The sequence below is a fragment of the Corapipo altera genome, unplaced genomic scaffold (genome assembly GCF_003945725.1).
Source record: "Corapipo altera isolate COAL_440 unplaced genomic scaffold, ASM394572v1 1, whole genome shotgun sequence".
Taxonomy (NCBI): domain Eukaryota; kingdom Metazoa; phylum Chordata; class Aves; order Passeriformes; family Pipridae; genus Corapipo; species Corapipo altera.
Genome location: NW_020884873.1, coordinates 19,570,313 through 19,590,327, shown reverse-complemented (window position 1 = coordinate 19,590,327; position 20,015 = coordinate 19,570,313). Strand labels below are relative to the sequence as shown.

The 20,015-nt window shown below is 45.6% G+C and overlaps 1 protein-coding gene across 1 annotated transcript; it reads left to right on the top strand.

The window, feature by feature from the left end:
* The first annotated feature begins 24 nt into the window (after positions 1-24).
* On the top strand, positions 25-18,722 carry WDR91 (WD repeat domain 91). Its single transcript, XM_027660480.1, has 15 exons — positions 25-197; positions 1,917-2,096; positions 3,114-3,321; positions 4,158-4,240; positions 6,382-6,506; positions 8,407-8,584; positions 8,861-9,019; positions 11,018-11,217; positions 11,665-11,815; positions 13,274-13,368; positions 13,667-13,835; positions 14,529-14,637; positions 16,101-16,213; positions 16,980-17,177; positions 18,071-18,722. Exons 1-15 carry the CDS (start codon positions 75-77, stop codon positions 18,233-18,235), a joined length of 2,256 nt encoding a protein of 751 aa, XP_027516281.1. The 5' UTR covers positions 25-74; the 3' UTR covers positions 18,236-18,722.
* Positions 18,723-20,015: the final 1,293 nt, after the last annotated feature.

Here is a 20,015-nt window from a genome sequence, read left to right as displayed (position 1 = left end):
GGCCCTGCCCGCCCCGCCCCGCCCCGCCCGCCCACGGGCGGAGCCGGCGGTGCCGGCGGCGCCGCGGGGTCCCTATGGCGGCGGCGGCGGAGCGCACGGACGAGCTGGTGCGGGACTATCTGCTCTTCCGCGGCTTTACCGCCACCCTGAAGCAGCTGGACGCCGAGATCAAGGCGGATCGGGAGAAGGGCTTCCGGGTGAGCGGCGGCCCCCGTTCCCGGCGGGGCGCTGGGCGCGGGTGCCCCCGGGGAGGACGCGGCCCCCGGGCAGGCCGCGGGCGCCCCTCCGCGGTCCCCGGGGCTGGGCGAGGGCAGCGGGCCTGACGGCGGCGGGGCGGCCCTCGGAGCCCCCGCGCCTCCCGCCAGAGCGGCCGGCCCCGCCCCGCCGGGCTGGACTGGGCTGGGTGGGGGGGCCGGGCCGGCCGCGCAGAGGGACCCCCGCTCCTCGGAGCCGCCCGGCCGCCGCCTGTGTGCGCACTGGGGAGCGGCGGGGCACTTCAGCAGGGGGAAGGCTCCCCTCCTGCGTGTCTCCGGAGCGGCGTTAGCGCAGGACAGTGGCTTTCATCCCTTCGTCTGGCTTCCCAGCCACGGAGCACAGTTCCCGGCCAGCCGCCCCCGCCGGTGGTCAGGCTGGCCCGCCCAGAACTGCCGTCTGTCAGACCTGTAACCCACCGGGGGATTTTCGACTTCGAGTCGAGAGGAACGGAGGAGACCCGCGTACCGCGAGGGCAGCGGCAGGAAGACATCTCTTTGCCTGGATCTTTTCTTGGTCATGAGATTCTTGTCCAGCGGCTTTACAGCTCTGCTTCTTAGTTTGTGGGTCTCAAGCACCAGCTACCTAGACAAACGTGTGGAAGCTGGCACAGAATTTGCCAGTGTCAAAAATACATTTTCAGTCTATTATGCGAGCTGCATGTTCGTGTAACGGCAGTTCTGAGCACTGAATGTAGTGCTTTGAACAGTCAGATTTTTCTTTAACCACCAATCCAGCCACTACTTTTATTATTCATAAAGCATCTTGCTTTTATCTTTAAAACACTAGCACTTTGCTAATGTTTAGAGATTGTCAGACAGTTGACTTAAATGGAATTATTGTCCAAGAAGGAACTGCTGGGGTCACAAACTTCAGTCCCATTTATCTGTAGGAAGCCGCAGAGATAGAAGCTGAATGACGTCCTAAAACCTTAACTGATGAGGGGAGAGCAAACCACATATTAAACAAATTCAGTTTAATTTTATACAGGTTACAGGGTTGGTTTTTTTTTCCTGTTGCCTCTCTTGGCCATCAGAAGTCACTGAACAAAAAATCTATTCCCACACCACCATTCTTCCTTATTTATATTGCAGAAATTATTTTCAGAAGGACATCACAATAAGAAAATCCTGTTGCAAAACTTTACACCTACCTTGTTAGTAGATGAAATTATTAAAGATAAAGGTACTTCAAAGATTGCAATACAACAGAACTGACTTCCTCTTTCCATTGGCTAAATGTAGGGGTGTTTTTCCTTTTAGTCTAAAAATAATGCTATTTTTTTCGTATACTGCACTTGAGTTTTCAACATTTGATCATATTATTACTTTTTCATTATCAAGTGACTTTTCAAAGCAGTGGAAAGTTTTGCTTACTTGCAAAGAACCCTCTCAACTGGGCTTAACAAAATGTGATATTTCTGTGAAAATCTGTTTGTCTGTGTTCTATCATGTTTCTTTTTCTTTTATTTGAAAAGTGCTGCAGAGTGGAAGAATGCTAATACAAAATGCAGAGTGTTTCCAAGATTAGGAAAATGGCTAATGCATAAGTGTTGGATTTTACCATTTACGCGGTTAAAGCTTCTCAGCACTGAATTACAGAAAGTCTCTTGTGCCGCAAGAGCCCTCACATGACTTCAGTCTTCCCCGTTTTGCCCTCTGTAGGTGGATAAGATAGTGGACCAGCTGCAGCAGTTTGTTCAGAGCTATGATCTGGCTGCCCTGCGGGATTACTGGAGTTATCTGGACCGACGCCTTTTCAGCCGTTTGGAAGACGTGTACCGGCCAACGGTGAACAAGCTCAAAACCAGCTTATTCCGATACTACCTTGTGCATGCTATTCAGGTAGTGTTTGATCTTTAGGCTTCTCTTTTATCAAGATCCTGGTCTCTGAAACCAGAGAATAAACTGCTCTTGTGAGCCTCTGACAGGCCTGGTGGGTAAGGAGCAAGCAATTCATGTGTTGTGATCGGTAGTGTAGTAACGAGGTTGATGCAGACTCACATGACAAGCTTGTGTGAAGGACAGGGAAACTCGGGCGAGGGGGAAACACGGTTAGCTGAGAGCAAGATGTTCACAGTCTGACGTGAAGGCAAGTTCCCCTCAGAAGGATGCTAGCTCAGTCCTGCTTAGCCTCTGTTGATAACTTGGATACTGGCAGAGATCACAAGGTACAAGGAAATGTGGGAGAGAAAATTAATATCTTTTTGCTTGCTTTCAATAGAACAGAAAATAATGAGCTTAAAACGGAACAGAGATTATTTTACTGAAGCCCTGGGAAAGTCAATGGAATATATTTTCCCCTTGATTCTTCCTCCTTGATTCCAGTCCCTGACTGAAAATCTTGATGATTGGTGTTGGTGGAGGAATCAAAATCTAATGCACGTTTCCAGAAGTGCATTTTTTCTTATTTTATTTTGCCGTGTGCTTACCCTGAGGTGTGACAGCCCTGTCTGAATAATGTATCAGACGGAAACCTTTTCAGGTTACATCTGCTGTAGGCTTGAGTAATTTGATGTATTCTTTGGTCCTGTGTATGAGCGCTCGTGTCTTCTGTCAGTGCACGATCTGCAGTGATTTAACTGGAGATCAGCGTGTTTAGTTTGATTTGTCTCAGCCTTTAAACAAGATTGTGGTGACTAGAAGGAAGGTTGGATTAAGTGTATTTGTGAGCTTCTCCTAGCGTATTTGAGATTCTTTTGTTCCCTTATGAATCTCTTAACTCTAGCCACTTGCTGTGTCAGGTGGTGAAAGTAGTTGTTATTGTGTTCATAACAGAACACAACAGAGAGCAAGTATTCCTAGACCTAATCTGACAGCATTAATAGAAGTATGAGCCCTTTTCTTCTTGCTGTGTTTCAGAACGGCCGCAATGACAAGGCGCAGGAGTTTTTCCTCAAGCAGGCATCTGAGCTCCAGAACCAGGTGGAGTGGAAGGATTGGTTTGTCCTGCCCTTCCTCCCTGCCCCAGACTCCAACCCCACCTTCGCTACCTATTTCTCCCGCCAGTGGGCAGATACATTTATCGTGTCTCTGCACAACTTCCTGAGTGTCTTATTTCAGTGCATGCATATCCTTTTTTGCAACTAATAGTTAAATCTCCCTTGCCATGGTGTTACACTGTTAACAGTGATGCCGAGAATGTAGTATTACAGAACCTGCTGCTTTCAGGTGATTGTTTAAAACAGAGCCAAGACTTAATAGGAAGCTGGTGTTTACCAGAGGATGTTGGAATAGTTATTGCTCAATTATCTGATGATATGTTACATTCCCTGGGCACAAACAACTGTGATTGTTGCTTATGCAGCCGTCCTAGTGACTAGAAATCTTGTGCACACCTTGTTCTGAAATGCTTTTACTCTTTGCTTGACATAGTACAAAACAGGCATGCACCTGTGGGTCATAGTCCATAACTATTCTGGCATCTTCTGTTAGACTCTTCTCTGGATACATTATGTTCACAACATTGTCTAGTGACAGCTCACTACAACAGGACAGTTAATTGTTGGCAGAAGTTTTTGCCTCACGCTACAGAGTTCTGGCCTTATGTGTTTGCTGATGGGCAGGCTTACACTGCGGCTGGAATACAGCTCATCATGAACTGTTTCTTCAGTGTACAGTAAAGCAGTAACATAACCTGTCTTGTCTTCCAGCTCTGACTGTAAAAAGGAATAATCTAAAAATCCTTACAAAGTCCATGTGAAATAGTTTGTGCAACAGCAAAGTACAAAGTTGACTCGGTAACTAAGCTGTTGCTAATCTTCTGGTCGTGCGCATACTCATTGCTAGTTGTATGGACTGGGCGGCTTTGTTTTTACAGGCAAATGGCTGGTACGGAGTGCTGGCTTTTAGAATTAAACCAGGTGCTTGCAAGTTTGTGCCTTGATTTTCTTTAACATTCCTTACCAGTTCCAGTCATACTGAACTTTGAAGCTGAATGTCTCAGGAGCAGTCTCGTACAAGAAGAAAATGAATCGTTGCGGCATAAGGTCAGAACTGAGGTCACTCTTTAGCTGCTGACTGTGTGATGCTGTGAGCTTTGTAAAATTGGCTCCACCCATTCGAGGACATACTAACTGTTCAGTTCAGTGCAGTTATTCTAAGGCACATTGTTAAATCCTTTGTTATATTTTGATTTATGTTTCAATTGTCTCCAGCAAACTTAGGGTTGTGATCATACTGTGAATTGTCTGTTTAGGGTATTCCTGTCTCTGGTGGACGTGACAGTCCCCATCCCTGTGCTGTCTGATAGGTGGCTGGATACTATTCTAACTCCTTTTCTGCTGTGCTGCAAAGTCAAGACAATGTGAAACTAGTGGCAGGTTAAAGGTGCATATTGTAGAACTATAGAATGTGTTGGAAGGGGTATATCACTGATTTTACATGGAAACTTGTGAATAGTATTTAGTCACTTCCAGATTTTAGCTGATAGAGCAATAGAAGCAATAGAAATGGGCAGTAAATTCTGGCAAAGAGACAGAAACTGTTAATTCTAAAATGGCCACTTCACCATATTTGATGTACACTTAAAGCAATTTAGATCAACTAATGGAAATGTTGTGAATGTCTGTTTCCCAACTCTAGACCTTACAGGAAACCATGAGAAGCGTCAATCAGTTCAGAGAAAATGTTGCTCATCCCCATGTCTTATTTTTGGCAGTATCAGCAGATGCTTAGAAGAGAGGGTGTAAGAATATGTAACATGGGCCAGCCATTTCCCAGTATAACTTCCTATTAGAGAGATTCATGAAATCTGCAGTTTAAGAACTTTCTAAAACTACAGATCACATGTGGATGATCACATACAAGTAGGAAGCCTTATTCATGTAAGCAGAACTTCAATTTCACTTCCTCAAACATACCAAAGTTAAAGCTCTTTCTGTATGAATACTTGAGTAAAGTAAGTTTTGTGCTTTACCTCCCATGTTACAAAACACTGTTGTATGTTGTGCTTCCTGTTTCAGCTGTTTTAGTAGCTGTTCGACACTGTCCTAAAAATGTTGAAGTAAAATAGAATAATTGATTTCAAAAAGGAGGCTTTTTTTTGTGAAAGAAAAACGAGGTTTGTCACTGTGTACTGTACAGAGTTAGTGGATCAGTCAGATGGAAGGGTTCTGCAAAGATGCTCAGTGAATAGGGATGGCAGCATAAGGTACGTTTTGAAACAGCTCTTCTATTTCCTCCAATTTTGTATTCTATATTCTTAGTGAAATTAAAGCTATGATTTGTGTTTGGCATGTTGATAGTCTGGATAGGGGTTTTCTGACAAATAGGAAGAGTTAAAACAAGGCTTTCCCTTTTGGAGAACTGCTCAGGTCAGAAAAGGAAGCAACTACCTACGGAAGGCAGGTTTAAATTCTGTTATACACTGTTGAAACAATGCAAATACATGAATAACAAGCTCATTTTTCTTGTTGTAGTTTTGTTCCTTAAATACTATGATAAAAGGAAAAAGAAGAATTATATCTGAAAAACAAATGTACAGAAACACAAAAGCCTGAGGAACTCTTCATGTGAATGAGTCACAGGCATTAACCATGTCTGTCCCAGAAAGCTGCATCCTGAGGTTCCTCTCTGCTAAAGGGGAAACCCAAAAATGTTTCTTTCTCCATAACATGGAGATAAATTTCACTGTCATGCTTGAGAAGGAGATGCACAGGATATGGAGCTGGATTTCAGGGTGACCTGGTGGTGTTGACCTCGGTGAGCCCTGCCAGTTCACCAGTTCTCCAAACCCTTGGTGTGGGACGAAGATTACCTTCTAGGCTCCGTGCCCGTACATCATTACTGCCTGTCACATGCATTGCCCTGGCCTTAAACTGCCTGCATGGAGAGTGACTGGTCAGGTCTGCCCTGCCTGGCTCTTCGTTTCCCAGCATCATTAATGTTCCCAGAGCAACAGCCCAGGGAGAGGAGTGAAGGGTTTTAAGTAGGCTCTGGTTTCACATGTGTAAAGTACTGATTGTTCTGACTACTCAGACTAATGTAGTGCTCAGCCGGTCAGAGCAATTTTCTTCCTTCCCCACCCTTCCAAGGCTGTTGAAATAAAAGGAGTAAACAACCTCAGTGAGTAGGAAGAAGGTGAATCTCAGTGACCTTCTGTTTACTTGGCTCTTCTCTCTTGTTCTAGCTGTTTGCTCTGCAGGCTGAATCCTCCCGCATGAAGAAAGAAGAACTGGAAATGGAACAAGCAGTTGTGCACCACAAGCTGCCTGCTTATGTGGCCAACATGGATCGACTGGGAGACTCTGAGCTGTGAGTGCCTACAGGGGAGGAGCTGGGGACAGGCTCTGCTGCCTTTGTTATGTCAGGGAGGATCCTGGAGGGTCATTTCCTTGTTCCCTGCCCTGGGAATCAAGGCAGAAATACATCAAGGCAGAAAATCTGGTAACCTAAGTGGATTTAATGGGGGAAATCATGATGGACATCTCTCCCATCATTTGGGAGGTTCTTGCAAACCAGTGAGAGCCCAAGCACACATGGAAGTGATTCTGCTCTCAGCATTGCAGTAAGGTGTTCTGGGCAGCCAGGGCAATGGTAGCAGTGCAGTACCTTGCAGTATTGCTCAAATGAAGTGGATTGTCTCTTGATTCCAATTTACTTTAGTGTCTGCAATGCCATAGGTGAGTGCTCTGTGTTGTTTTGTAGGGATTCTTGTTACAGAGAGATGTTTTCTTGCTTTTGCGAAGTCAAGGGAGAAGGAGTTTTTGTTCTGTGAGGCTCAGTTATGTGCAGAATTCCCCACAAACTTGCTGCAGTTAAAAGTGTGTTCTGTGGCTGCATCTGTTGTATACATATCTGTGGAAACTAGGCAACATATACAATGATACACCTTGTTTAGTTTTCATTTAAACTCTGTTTTTCCTGCAGTATATTGTCAGGCAAGGTAAATCTGTGCGTTTGGATTCACCGTGTTACTGAGGGTTTTTTTTCTTGCTTTAAAAGGATCTGAAAGAATATGTAGCTCAGCTACAGGTTATTAATAACACTGAGGCTTTGACTTTCTCATGTGCTTCTTTCACTTGTATTCAGACGGGAAGAGGATTGATCAAATTATCCTGTTGACAGTGACAAATAGAAGTTGTAGCAGATACCACACACAAAGTGTTTTAGTCTAAAAGCAATCTGATTAAATAGACTTAAGTGTCTATTGAACTATCTAAATAATTGCTTTGCACTCCTTGCACAGGACGGGCTACAGAGTTTAGTTTGTGATATGTTTTTTTAACTGTGTGGAAAGCCCCAATGCTATCTTGTGCATGTGGGGGAGTGTGACGTGAGGGATGGGATTATTTATTCCCATATTAATTTTTGTTCATTTGTATTAGAAAAACTTGCCTAAGAAGCAGTATTTCTTGTGCGTGCAGCTTGTTTCTTAGTCTGGGGGCCAGTTCTGGTTGCTTATTTTCATGTCTCTGCTCAACCCAAAGCCCAGCTTTTGGCAGAACAGTTCCTTTCTTGAAGAGTGGATAGACACAGTGAAGATTATTGTATTCCCCTTCCCCTTGCTGCCACTGCCACACTGCTCTCAGAGGAAGCTGTAGCAGAGTGAGATCAGATAGTTATGGTCTGGAAGCAGCTGCTGCTCTTGGCATTGTGGGCTGAGAAGGGAGATGTTTGTAATTATAGAAATGATTACAAACTCTCTTGCTTGCTTTGGGTCCAGATATTGAGATGTTGAGGACCTGCTGTAAAATTGTTGAACACCACTTGCTGAACACCTGTCTAAGGGTGTTTAGTGAAACACTGGATACTGAACGTTTCTCAAAGTAGAAACATTGAATTGGGAATCCCAGCTGAACAGGTTCTTCAGAAATCTGGATTCCCCTGCCTTTCCCTTAGGGTATTTCTAAACTAACCGGATGGTGTGGATGGAGTTTTAGGTGGCTCTACTGGGGATTCAGCAACAGTTGATCCCACTATCTCAGTGGCATCTCTAAGAAGTAAGCTTTTGGTTACAGGAATTATAATGATCTGCTCCAGGTACTAACAGGATGTTTTCAAACAGTTTTTTAATGCACAGTGGTCCTCTAGCTTTGAAATGAACATCTGTCTTCAAGTGGTTCAAACAGCTTCACTTGCTGGGTGGTCTTTGATCAGGTTGCCTGGCTACACTTTCATATTCTATTTGGTTTTTTTTTTTCTTTTTCATTAGTGATATGACCTGCAATCAGAGGAGTACAGCACATTCTCTTCAGTCCCGGGGAGGCTTTTTGTCTACTTTTCTCTCCCAAAGTAAAAAGGGGCCTTCCAGACCAGCCCATCCAAGTGGGGCTTCTCCAACACAGACTGGCAGTATGCTGCTAGGGAAGAAAGAACCAACAAATCACCAGGTAATTATCAGCTGTGTTCACTGAAAGTTGCTCAGTATCCAAGGAGTTAACTTGCTACATGGCACTGCTCCAAGCTTTTGCTTCCACCTGAAAAATGAAATGTCCTTTCCTGCCTTGCAATATATGCTGGGCCTGAATGCAGCACAAGAACAGCTACTGTTTTCTGTGGGCTTGTGGAGCCTTTGCAAGTGCTTGATTTCTTTGCTGCCTCTTTTGCTCTTTGTTCTGCAGCATAGCACAAGCATAACTTTGCTTAGTTGTTTCTCTGCCTTCCAGAGTGCCAAAGGAAAAGAAGGAACAGTGAGCTCTAAGGATGGGAAGAGTCACTTCAGTGGTTTAGTCTCAGGCGAGTCAAGTTCCCTGCAGCAGCGGCAGAAGCGCTTGCAAGAGCATGGGAAGGAAAGGAAGGAGCTACTGTCGAAAGGAACTTTCCAGGTACTGGTCAACACTGCAAGGCTGGGAAGCAGAAGGCTGGTATTTCTGTAAAACTAAGTGGTAAAGCAAGTACAAGTGTTTCCCTTAAGCTTCTGAATTGGTCCTTGGAACTAACTGTATCAAAGGTTAATATCTGTAGTTAATCAAGTCGCATTTCAAATGGAAGAAGAGTTGTCTTTTGTCATGATCTTTTTCAACAGCTTGATCCTGAGGGCAGTATGTTTCATTCACCTTAATGGCTGTGTTCAAATTCCTTGCTAAAATCCTCATTCCTCAGTAGCAATGGACTTGGAGCACCCATCCTGCCCAAGTGAGTTCTCTTTCTGTGCGTTCTTATGCAGATTTGTGCAGGCTCTGTGTGGGATAGATGAAAGCTGATAGAAAGTTTTCCTGGACAGGAGTGGAAATATCTTTCCTAGCAGTGTTTTCTTTTTGCAGTTTATTGCATTTCATGTTGCAGTTTTGCCTGGGAGTGTGCCCTGCTTTCAGATCTAATGAAATAATAAAACTGTGTCCTGGAATTTAACTGCTGAAGGTCAGCAGACCCCTTCTGTTCACCTGTGTGTTGTACGGCTTTCAGCAGCCACATTGTTAAAGAATACAGAGCACAGGAGGAATGATGGCAACATCTCAGCCATGTTTATTTTGGCTATATGAGACACTGCCTTGGGGGAGAGACAGTGCTTAGGGACTGTGTCCTGTTGGCCAGTATGTGTGGCTGTTCTGTGTGTGGGAGCACTGCTTTAAGTTACTCCATCACTCAGCGTTCAAGGCCTTGAGAGAACTTTTTTTTCTTCGTGGTTCATCCAAAACGCTCTAAACATTGGTTGGAAAATTGCAAAGCTCAATTTCCCAATAAGTTGTCTTTGACTTTCCTTTTTCTGTGATGTTCCAGGTTAGGATAGTGTTTTTTGGGCTATGTAAAAATTGGTTCTAGTGCTTTTGGGCAAGCTTGATACTCTTCAGCTTTCTCTTGTTCTCAAAGCATGTGAGCAAAAAGGAAAATGAAAGGTGGTGCTGTTTCTTCCTCTTTCATGAGTGTCATTCATTGGTTGTTACCTCCCCACATTAATTGAGAGATCATTCTTGGATTTGTTTCCCAACCTTTTCCAGCTCTGTGATTTCACATTATTTGATTATGCAGTGTTTGATCCATTGGTCCTAATGTGAAGCTACTGCAAATGAGGCAAGCATTTGTTACGGAACATGGATTCAAAACCATCCATACCATTTTGGGACAATTAATTTTCAGAGAACAGTTTAAGAAAAGAATACTTGCAGATGTTTTACTGGCTTATGTGCTATATCTGCTTCTTGTTCACCTTCTGGTAGCAAGGGAGGACTAAGCTGCTTCCTAACGTTTCTATGTGCTGCAGTGCAGATCTTGTCTCATCCAAATGCCTTCACCTTCTAAAACTCCGTTTGTTCTGTCTTCCCTGTCAAATTGGGTTTTAAGCTTTTGGACTCATGTGCCAACTCTACTGTTGTCATCAGTCAGTTGGCTGCAGTGGTGGCTCCAGTGCACACAGTCTAAATCTCTGACAGATGAGGAAAATCCATCCACTGTTGCTTAATATCCAACAAGAGATTTTGTGTAGGTTTGCTTAATTGCATATTATACGGACTTAACTTATATTGCTGAATGCAAGAATTTCTTGAAATATGTTGATTTACTTGTGAATTTGTGCTCTAATGGCATCTACATGGGCCTCTGATATTGGCTGAGGTATGAGGTTTCCTTTAATTCTTACAGGAAAGTGTATGGCTGGGCACATGGAGGGGCATATAAGGGACTCTACAACTAAGTAGGCCATGGTGCAATTCTGCAACACACTATCCTTGTGCTCAGAAAGGTCCCTGGAAGAAGGAGTGTTGGGCTGAGAATTCTTCTGTTGCGTTGCAGCTTCTTTTTTTTTAATCCCAGCGGGCTGGGGTGGCTGAGGAGCTTGATATGGAGCTGCTGCTTCCTTGTATTTCACACAGGATTTCTTCCTTTAGGGCCAAAGTGCTGAGAAGAAAACAGATACTGGCATAGCTGAGGCAGAACCATGCTCAGAGCTGCATGTTGAGCAAACAGAGACTTCAGCCAAAATGCCTACCAGCAGTGCAGAGGCTGTGGGAGTTCGGCAGGAACAGCCTTTCATCGTCCTGAGCCAGGAGGAGTATGGGGAGCACCATTCATCCATCATGTACTGCAGGTAATGGACTGTCAGAAGAGGGCTGCCTTGTACAAGCCTCTGCAGAAGGACCAGCTTTGTTGGCCTCTTTCTCCCAGCCTCTCTTCTGTCCAGCACATTGTGCATGTACTCTCAGTTGTAGGGCAGTCAAGTTCCTGTGACTGAAAATAGCCTGTAGCTTGTGCAGTGAGAATGGACAGAGATTTTTGTGGCTGGGAGATGCTAGCCAGGAAGAAACTCCCTTGGAAAGCAGATGGTATTGCATAAGGGCATTTTAGTTTACATCTGGAGCTTAATGTGCCTCATTGTGCCAGTTACTGTGAACTGAGTGGGAGGTGGTGCAAGGAGGTTCTGATTCCTGCAGAAGGAACTGGTGCATGGCCAGGGAAGGATGGCTTAATGGGATATCTAATTGTGTCTAAGAATTGGAGGGAGAAAAATACCCCATCGGTTTTGTTCTGCACACAGGGTAGATTGTTCTGGACGGAGGGTGGCCAGCTTGGATGTGGATGGGGTCATCAAAGTCTGGTCTTTTAACCCCATAATGCAAACTAAAGCTTCATCCATTTCCAAATCTCCATTGCTCTCTCTGGAATGGGCGACTAAGCGTGATCGGCTGGTGAGTAGTCTGCGTGTGGAGGCTCGAGAGGTGCAGCAGATGGTTTGGGGCTGTGTTGCATGTTAGTTTCTAGAAAGCAGCATTGTGGATAAGATCAGGGCAACGGTTAGTTTCCACTTTCAGTGGGACATGGGGAACCAAAGGCTCTATGGTTTAAGAAAAGCTAGAGTGAGGAGCGTACTCTGTGTTTTGAGCAAGGAATTCACCACCACTTCAGGTGGCCCTGAAACAGAAGTTCCCAAGCTGCACTGTGGGTAAAGCTGCAGGACAGAAGTGCTTGTCTTCAGACAGAGCACACAGCCACTTGTAAAGACAGGCAGAGGCAACCTGTTACAACATTCTGTAGTAACCCTGCAGCAGAGAGCTGTGGAGATTTACTCATACCCTGAGCCAGCAGCAGAGAAGGGGAAACAGGGTTATGGTGAGAGACATTTTACTTTTGCAGGTATGGAAGGGGCTCCGTGGCCAGTTTTATACTGGTGTCTTAAGAGTTGAGGGTCTGTGTGTACATAAGGAGCTTGGAGCTTGTTTAAATAACATGGCAGTTTAAATGTTTCCTGTAGCCCTTTTTCTCTAGTTCTGTTACTAGAGAGGAGCCGTAAATTATGTGCATTCTTCTGAGTCCTAGAACTGTTGCTAGTGTTTCTTGCCCTCCCTTGGTAAAGAGACAGGGCTGTGTGAGAAGGCAATATTGTTTACAATCTGGCACGGACTATCTGTTGCTTGCTAACCCCAAAATGCTACCTGTGAAGAGCTGGTGCTACAGCTTGTCTTTCTTTTTTTTTGCTTTTAGAAAGCAAGTTGTCCATGCAGTTTTTGCACTTTGCTTGTTGTGTTGTGTTGATGTTTCTTCTGCTTTGTGGAATTTATTTCGTGCTTGCTAATAGAAAGATTCTTCTTTCAGAAATACATGTGGGATTCACCAGCAAATTAGGCACTTAAGTGACAAGGATCTGGCTTGCTTAGTTTTCTTTTATAATGCATCCCACCATGATTTAAATTTTAGTTTAAATTGTAACACCACTGATAAAGCATGTGTGAGCCCTTCTGGATGATTTCGTTCTCCCGTGGATGAAAGGAGATGGCCTCTGCTTGATTTTCTCTTTAGCACAGAATTAACACTCCTTAATTTCTCTTTCCTTGTTCCTCTAGATATTGAGATTCCATAGATGTTTTGCATCCTATAGTGTTGAGCCATGATCTAGAAAGTGGTGTTTATGTCACCTTGGTCCCTAATAGATCTTTTTCTCATGGGAAGGCAGGGTTTTTACTCTGACATCTGTGGCTCTGGGGTAGTCCTACTCAGCATGATTGCACAGGAAGACAGCATGTACCCTAATGGAGTGAAATTTAGTCTGAATGCATAAATAGAAAAAAAATTAAGTGTTGGTGGTTGTTGGACAGCATCATTGTACTGCTCACTCACACATTTTCCATCTACTCCTTGCTGGTTTCAAGCTATTGCTTGGCAGTGGAGTTGGGACAGTTCGTCTTTATGACACAGAAGCAAAGAAGAATCTCTGTGAAATCAGCATTGATGAAGACATGCCCAGGTAACTTTGGAATACTGATTTTTGTATACAATTATAAATGGTGGTTTTTTTGACAGTGAACGTCTCAATGTTCCTGCTGCTTTTCTGCAGCTTCAGAACTATCTTGCCTTCATCCAGAGGACAGTCCGTCCCTGAGCAGTGTAAAACTGCGCAGTTAAAAGGGAGACACTCAAAATCTGTCTAAGCACATGAATACCGCCCTGTCTTGCGGGGTCTTAAAGGGAGAGGTTGCATTTGAGTGTTATGCTTGGGGCAGCTGCTGGAGAGAGGCAATTCAGACTATGTGCCTGTGTTTCAGGATCCTCTCGCTTGCCTGCAGCCCAAGTGGTGCCTCTTTTGTTTGTTCTGCGGCTGCCCAGAGCCTTGTCTCCCACATGGACTTCTCAGTAGTCAGCTCTGGGGGCAAAAGCATGAACCAAGTTCCTGGGAAGCTGTTACTGTGGGACACTAAGACGATGAAGCAGCAGGTACTTGCTGGGTTTCTTTTCTTTCTCAGTCTGCTTGCTGAGAATGAGTATCTTCTGTTTCAATGCGTAGGAGCCCTCTTTCTATATTATGCTGACTTTCTTTTCAATACCCTTCTTTTTCCTCCTTCCTCCTCAATCACATTCAGGGTAAAAATAAATAATGTAAGTAGCTGCTGGCCTTCAGTGAAGTTTTTTTGTTTTATTGGTGTGCTGAATTTTTTAAGGGATTCTTCAGAATAGTCCATAGCCTTGTTTCTATCCTGCCTGCACAGTTTGTGACTGGAAATATCCCAAGTGGGGATTGAATGATGCTTTGCTCAGGCTTTTCCTAGTTGAGCTATACTGAAGGGTTTTTGTTGCTGCTGTTTCCCTTGCCCTCCCTGTTTTTAAGTGAAGAGCTGTCTCTTACACGTAGGAGACAGCAACATACTCAAGCTAATGCCTGCCAGAAGCTGGTTTTGCAATCTTGAGGCCGTGGCCAAGAAAGCTGTGGTTTGGCTGAGGTGAATTGCTGGTTTAGTGTCACAGTAAAATGCCACTGCCAACCTTGAAGTCTGTAATCATTAGAGGTGTAGGGCTCCAAACCGGAGGAGTTCTTGCTACTAAATACCATCTTTTCTCCCTCCCCTGGAAATCAGCTCTTCAGCACCCCCAGCTCTGTTTCTTGGCATTAATGCAGACTTTCCCTTCCAGCTGCAGTTCTCCCTGGAGCCTGAGCCCATTGCTATTAACTGCACAGCCTTCAACCACAATGGCAACCTGCTGGTCACTGGGGCTGCAGATGGGATTGTTCGTCTCTTTGGTATGGTGGAAAAGAACCTGGGGGCGTTGGTTGATAAGCAGCTGTGAGGCCAGGTGGCCATGGCTTGCATCCTGGCTTTTATCACAAACAGTGTGGCCAGCAGGACTAGGGAAGTGATTGTCCCCCTGTACTTGGCACTGGTGAGGCCGCAGCTCAAACAGTGTGTTCAGTTTTGGGCCTCACTACAGGAAAGATATTGTGGGGCTGGAGCATGTCCAAAGAGCAAAAACAAAGCTGGTGGAAGGTCTGGAGCACAAGTCTCATGAGAAGCAGCTGCAGAAGCTGGAGGTGTTTCGCCTGGAGAGATGGAGACTCAGGGGAGACCTTATCATTTTCTACAATTACCTGAAAAGATGGAGGTTGGTCTCTTCTCCCAAGTAACAAGGTATAGGACAAGAGGGAACAGCTTCAAGCTGCATCAGAGGAAGTTTAGATTGGATATTAGGAAACTTAGGTCATCAAAATGGTTGTCAAGCACTGAAACAGACTGCCTAGGAAAGTGCTGGAGTCACTCCCTGAAAGTATTTAAAAGATGTATAGATGTGGCACTTGGGGACATGGCTTAGTGGTGGGCTTGGCAGTGTTAGGGTTATGATTGGGCTGGATGACCTTGGAGGTCTTTTCTAATTTAAATGATTCTATGATTCTGTGACACTGGGCAGTGAGGTGGCTCCTAGTCCTCAGCTGGCTCCCCTTAGCACCCTTCTGTTGGCCCGGAGGCAGCTGTGAGAAATGCCTGAACACCAGGGTGGAAGCTATTTTCTCTCCCTCCACAGTAGCTCTCGAGAGTGAATTAACAAACTTTTTCTGGAGGATATTGGCTGGAGACCCTGGTAGTGCAGCTGGATTTGTTGTTTCTCTCCTGCTGAGGAGAGTTAACTTGCCCTTGAACCATGTGTTCTTGGGTCATACCAGATAGCAGTACATCTGTTAGAGGCTGAGTCTTGAGGAAAGCAACTAATGTGTGACCTTCCATTTGAAGGCACAGGCTTCGCATCAGTCCTCCTTCTTTGAGCAATTTCTGTTTCTCAGGCTTTGCCCTCTGCAGCCTGACCTTTTAATAAAGGCAGTTTGGGCCTGTCTCATCTGTGAAAGAGGAATCTGCTTCTGGCAGAGGTGCTAGCTGGAGGCTGCAGCCCCAGGTCTGTGGGAGGACAGAGCTCACAGCAGCTGTGAGGGTGGATGGGATAACAAGGGGAGGAGGGGTGCCAATGGGGCTTAGATGCAAAATGCCTGCAGTTGACAGTGAGCAGCCCTGTAAAGCTGGAGGAAGAGTTGAGTTTTTGTGGCCAAAGTAGAAGCCATATGCTGGAGTATAAGCACAGGGTGCTGGAATTGGATTGGGCTCCCCCAGGCTGGTTTAGAGGGCTGGGACAAAGACCTTAGGAACATAAAAGGCCTCTCTCTCTTCACCTCAGCTCTGTGTGAGTACAAAAAGTGTTCAGTACTGGTTCTCCCCTTAGATATGCAGCAGCACGAGTGCGCCATGAGCTGGAAGGCACATGATGGGGAAGTCTACTCCGTTGAGTTCAGCTATGATGAGAACACAGTCTACAGCATAGGCGAGGATGGCAAGGTAGGCTGTGGGTGACCTACTTGTCAGCTTCTACTGGCAGTGAGATTGCTTCTGGAGTCTTCTCCGTATAGTGGGGATAGTAGTAAAAATATGCTCAGAACCTCAGATCTGTGGGCTGCTAATTGTAATCTTAGGTACCACCCAATCTGCAGTAGCACCCTGCTCCATGCAGTCTCTACAGGGAGAGGGCTGCAAAGTATATATTAGGAGCTGGAGCTGTCTTGAACCTTGTGTGCAAATCCTACTCTTGGTGACAACCCCTTCCTAAGTAGTCCATGCGAAGATGACATTTCTGTGCCCCTGAGATCACCACATTTGAGATCTGGGATTCATAGGAAAGCAGATCCTTGACCACTTTGCATAAATCTCCTTGTCAGCAGCTCCCTATTGCTTATAATAAACATTTCAATTTCTGCAATTCTGCAGTCTTCAGCAGTAGAGGTGTGGCTTAGGGAGGGAGCCACCAGCCTGAAGGTGTGTGGCCTTGGATGAGGAGAGTAAAGTGAATTCTCACCAGGATACTGCATGCAATGTGGAAGGACACATAGGCAGCAGTGCTCATGGAAGGTAGGGCATAGGTTTGCCCGGACTCTTACAGCTTTTGCTGCCTCTGTTTTATTAATATAGCCACTTAGATATAGATGTCAAAATGCCACCTTCTGTTTGTGAGGAATAGCCACTTGGCTTAAAAACAACAAATGGCCACTCTGCTTTGATTCTAGTTAATTTCACTATAGGCTTTTGTCATCTCTTTTTCTCATTCTAGTTTATTCAGTGGAATATTCACAAAAGTGGTTTGAAGGTGTCCGAGTATGACCTTCCCAGTGAAGCTACAGGTCCGTTTGTTCTGTCTGGGTACAGTGGTTACAAGCAAGTCCAGTTCCCACGAGGACGACTTTTTGCTTTCGACTCTGAGGGCAATTATATGTTGACATGTTCTTCTACTGGGGGAGTAATTTTTAAGGTAAGTCTGAGAAGTGATGGGGAGTACTCTACATATCCCTACAAGCTTTTGTTATTTACAAGGGTGCAACAGCAGACACTGTAAGTTCTCAAGCAGAACCTACGCATCCTTGCTCTGTGATAGTTATTGCTCAGTTTCACACTGTGTGCATTTTAGCAAGTGTGTGGTGTTTAGCAAGTGTTTGGGTCCTCTGTATGTAGCTGGAGTATGTGTGCTCCTTCTTCTTAAAGTTTAGCTGTGGCAGTTTTTCTTAGTGTCCAAGTGCCTAGGACAAAGTTTTAATTATTTTTTTAATATATGGATGCATGCCAGTTCAATGCAAAATGTGTGATTGTGACTGATGCTCATTTTTAATCTGCCTTGTGTGCTTGTTGATGCTATGTTAGACCCAGCTTGATTCTCCCCTTACTCTGTACTGAAATTAAATTAAGCGTAAGGCTGAATGGTTCCAAGTACACAAATTTCTGTGCCTCAGTGACAATGGTTACTGATCACATGCCCCATGCCTTCTCTTGAGTATAAGCCATCGCAAAGCAGATTAGATGGAATTTTTATTTTGCATCTGGGGCACTCACGGCACCTGAACTAACATGAGCTTTAGCTTAGGCTTATGTGTTTCTCATCAGTGTGTGCCGTTAGCCTGTCTTGTTCAATTACTGCAGGTCAGCTGACATCAGAAGCTGAGCTGCTTGAGAACGTGTGCTTCTGTTGGGAGACTGGAAACTTCCTTTCTCATGTGTGCTACACACATCTCAGTAGCTCTCTGGTTTTCTGCTTAATTGCACATACTGTCAGATATGGAGTCTGTAGCAGGCTTTGGCTTCTCTTGTTGGATGCATTGTCCCCACTGCAGAAACTTACCTCTTTAAAATCTTACGTTTCCTTTCTTTTAGTTAAATGGTGAAGAAAAGGTTCTGGAAAGCTGCCTTTCCCTGGGAGGACACCGAGCTCCTGTTGTCACCGTGGATTGGAGCACAGCCATGGACTGTGGGACCTGCCTCACTGCCTCTATGGATGGGAAGATTAAATTAACAACTTTACTGGCTCAAAAGTCTTAACCTGGACAGTACTGAAGGGAAAGAACTACAGACTTGAAAAAAACAGTGTTAACTGTACAGGAACAAAGTGCATGGGAGAGAAGGCAAAGCAAAGTCCCTCTTCTCATTGTAGCTTTTGCATCTCGACAAATACATTTGCCAAACCACTGTGCAATAGAATGCCAGTATGGGACTGGATCAGTGGCAGCACTGAAAAATAAGTCTCCACTGACCCATTATGGCAGCTGGGCTTCCTTCTGTTAGGGAGTCTTGAGTAGCACGTGGCTGGAAGGCTGTTGGAGTCATGTCAGGGGTTCTGCAGAAGAAGCTGAGGCTGGAGGAGGCAAGCATGAGGCAGCACAGTGCATGATGATAAGATGACTCAAACTGGAAAGGCTGACACGAAACCAGAATATTCTTTCTATATAACATTTGTTGTTATGATTTTGTTAGTTTGGGTTTTGTTTGGTTTTTTTTCCATAAAAAGAAAGTATTCCCTTGCACTTGAGATCTGTACTTTGTTCAGCTGTTGCTGCAAAACATGGAGGGTGGCTGGGACAGTGATGTCCAAGAGTCTCCTGCACGGAGAAAAGGCCCTTGTGCTTTTTCACCAGGTGCTTCCAGCACTGACACCCGCACACCAGGGGGGAACCAGACATCCATGAACAAAAATAACTGCGTTTGTTTGTTTGGATGTATCGTGTTACCTTGTCATAGGTATCTACCAACTACAGCAAAGATCCTTAGTCAGACTTTGAAATGCTTGTTTTGGAACTGAGAAACTAACTAGTGCTTAGCAGCTACCTGATGGTGGGTAGGAGGAGGGAGAGCCAGAACCAGTCTGGCCCTGTGTAGTGCTCTCTGGCACCCTCCAACATCAGGGAAAGTGCTGTGCTAAGGCACTGCATAGTCTTTGAGTGGACTAAGCAGATACATTTCATCTGCTTACACATTGCCACAGAACTTTCTTCTGCTTATGTCCTTGGCCTGTATTGGGAGTTTATGGTAATGTTGTTCCTTGGCAGAGCATACACACTCTACTGGAAAACGAACTTGCTCTTGCTGACTACAGTCTCATCTGAAAACCCCCACAAGTCCCCAGGCAGACTGACATCTAAGCACAGGGTTTCTACCTCAGTGGGATGTGATACTCGTGGTGCAGCTTCTCTTCATGCCAGTCCAAGGTAATGTCTCCTCAACCCCAGTGCTGACTTTGGCTTCAGAAATTCCCATGGTTGGTCCGAGGACCTGAGAGTTTAGAGAGCTCTCAAGTGGGATCCTTTCTTGGCCTTTGTTGGCCTCTCAAAAGGCTAAGAAAGATTGTGGCTGCATTCCAAGCCCCAAGGGTTGACTGCATTGCACAGGTGTTTTAGAATTTAGAGTTGCAGAATTATAGAATGGTTTGGGTTGGAAAGGACCTTAAAGATCAGGGGCAGCACTGCGCGCCACAGCCTGCGGAGGGCGCCCCGGCAGCGGCGAGCGAGGGGACCGGGTGGCTGGCAAGTGTTCCAAACAGGCTGTTTGCTCCTCCGCAGCTGGCCCACAGCCCGGCTTGCTCCGCCTGCGTCGCCTCCCGCCCCGCCTGACCAAGCACGGGGCTCTGTCGTGACTTGGGTTGTACGGCGGTTTAGAGCCGCCCTTCCCGGTGCCCCGCGCTCCCGGTGGAGCGAGGAAGCAGGGTCGGAGCGACGGGCGGAAGCTGCCCCCCAGCACCGCCCCTCCCGCGGTGTTCCCTTGCGGGAGATGGCGGCGGGCGCGCGGCGGCGGCAGCTCCCGGCCTGGATGGGGGCGGCGGGGGCCG